This window comes from Olea europaea, unplaced genomic scaffold, assembly GCF_002742605.1.
Source record: "Olea europaea var. sylvestris unplaced genomic scaffold, O_europaea_v1 scaffold21834, whole genome shotgun sequence".
NCBI lineage: Eukaryota > Viridiplantae > Streptophyta > Magnoliopsida > Lamiales > Oleaceae > Olea > Olea europaea.
The window spans coordinates 1-1,807 of record NW_019239841.1 but is presented as its reverse complement, the minus strand read 5'-3'; the positions used below and the strand labels follow the sequence as shown (position 1 = coordinate 1,807).

At 38.7% G+C, this 1,807-nt stretch overlaps 1 protein-coding gene across 1 annotated transcript; it reads right to left on the bottom strand.

The window, feature by feature from the left end:
* Window positions 1-15: 15 nt before the first annotated feature.
* Window positions 16-1,237, bottom strand: LOC111380698 (the record flags this gene model as incomplete). The annotated part of the gene is made up of 3 exons (XM_023004332.1): window positions 860-1,237; window positions 330-763; window positions 16-224 (listed from the first exon to the last, which is right to left on the bottom strand). Coding segments are annotated over exons 1-3 (1,021 nt in total), but the record flags the coding sequence as incomplete, so codon positions are not given.
* Between the last annotated feature and the right edge of the window lie 570 nt (window positions 1,238-1,807).

The following is a 1,807-nucleotide window of genomic DNA, read 5'->3' as shown; positions in this document are numbered from 1 at the left end:
TATCAGACGGAATACCCAGTAGATCATCGGGAAACACGTCAGCATACTCCCATATTATTGGCACATCATCCAATATTTTCTTTTGAGATGAGGTGCTGATTAGATTGAAAAGATACCCCTGGCAATCAGGCTTCCTCAACATGTTTTTTGCCTTCAAAACTGAGATGACATGAGGAAATGCCTTAACCTTCAATCCACAAAATCTGAATTCTTCTTTTCTCGATCTTTGAAAAATTACCTCTTTCTCAAAATATACTATCATGGCTCGATTTTTACCTAACCAATCCATGCCTAAAATAATATCAAAGTCTTTCATCTCTATAACGTACAAGTCGGCCTCTAACGTCAGTCCATCAAAATTTATTTTTACCCCCATTGCTATCCTATTTGTATCAATAATTCCTCCTGATGGCATACTAACCTCTAGTACATTATCATTCTTCTTACATGAAGCATTAATCTTAACTAGACATATATTAGATATGAACGAATGTGTTGCACCGAAATCAATAAGGACATAAATAGAAGTACCAGAGATGGATAAAATACCCGTGATTACGTCCGAATTTTGAGCAGCCTCGTCGTGAGTCAGAGCAAACACCCTTGATTTTCCTTTCTTCTCTTGTTTGAGTTTCTTAATCGATGGACATGAGGAAACCACATGGTCAAGTTGGACACACTTATAGCAAGCATACTTTCCATACAGACATTCCCCTCTGTGAAACTTGTTACACTTAGGACATTGGGATGGAAGATTACTTGACTGGCCCACAAGTGTCTGCTTCTTAAACTGTTCAGATTTCTTATTCTTATTCTGCCACTTCCTTTTTCCAAAGTTATTACACTATCCCTGATTTACCAACTTCACCCCCGAATAGGTTACTATTTGAGCTTTCTTCATAACTGCCTGAAAAGTAGTGAGATCGTGTGAACTCACAATCTGCCTGATCTCTGGGCACAGGCCCCTCTTGTAACGTTTTGCCTTCATGAGCTCAATACTTACAAGATGTGGAGCATATCGGGACAATTCCTCGAACTTGCTCTCATACTTGAAAATTTTCATATCTCTCTGTACCAGTCTTAAGAAGTCTACCTCCTTATAATCTCGTAGAGCTTGTGGGAAAAACTTTTCTTTTAGCTCTATTTTGAACTGGTCCCAAGTTAAATTATATTGTTCCTCCTCGGTGCGAGTACGTGATGAGGATTCCCACCAATGGCTTGCTCTTCCAACTAACATAAACTTAGCGCATAATACTTTTTTTATTTTCTGGACAAGAGATGTGCCGAAAGATCTTCTCAATAGTACGCAACCACTCTTTAGTTGCTAGAGGGTCTTTCTCGCCATCAAAGGTAGGGGGTCGATATCTGCGAAACTGTTCTACCGTCAGAATAGACGGTAAATGTGGATATGCTAATGGTATCAACGATGCTGGTGGGATTGGTGGAGCTGGAGGTATAGCCTGAGCAGCCAAGGCTTGCTTCAACTCGTCAATCTCTCGCTTTAATTCCCTAATTGTCCTTGCTTGCGCCATAGTCCTATTTACCATCATAAATTTAATCTCATTCACAGAAGTCGATGGTACTTGCATAATATAGGGAAAAGATTTATAGCTCAAAATCTTTTATTATTATCTAAATAGAATCCTTCAAAAGGAATACAAAGCAATAACATAGCGTCTAAGGCTAATCAACAGGAAAACAAAAGGAATCCTACTAGACGTCTATAACAATTAAACTTAATAAAATCTACTAAAATTTTGATCCTCTATTCATCGTCGTCACAAATCCAGCCTCCATGAACCCTAGG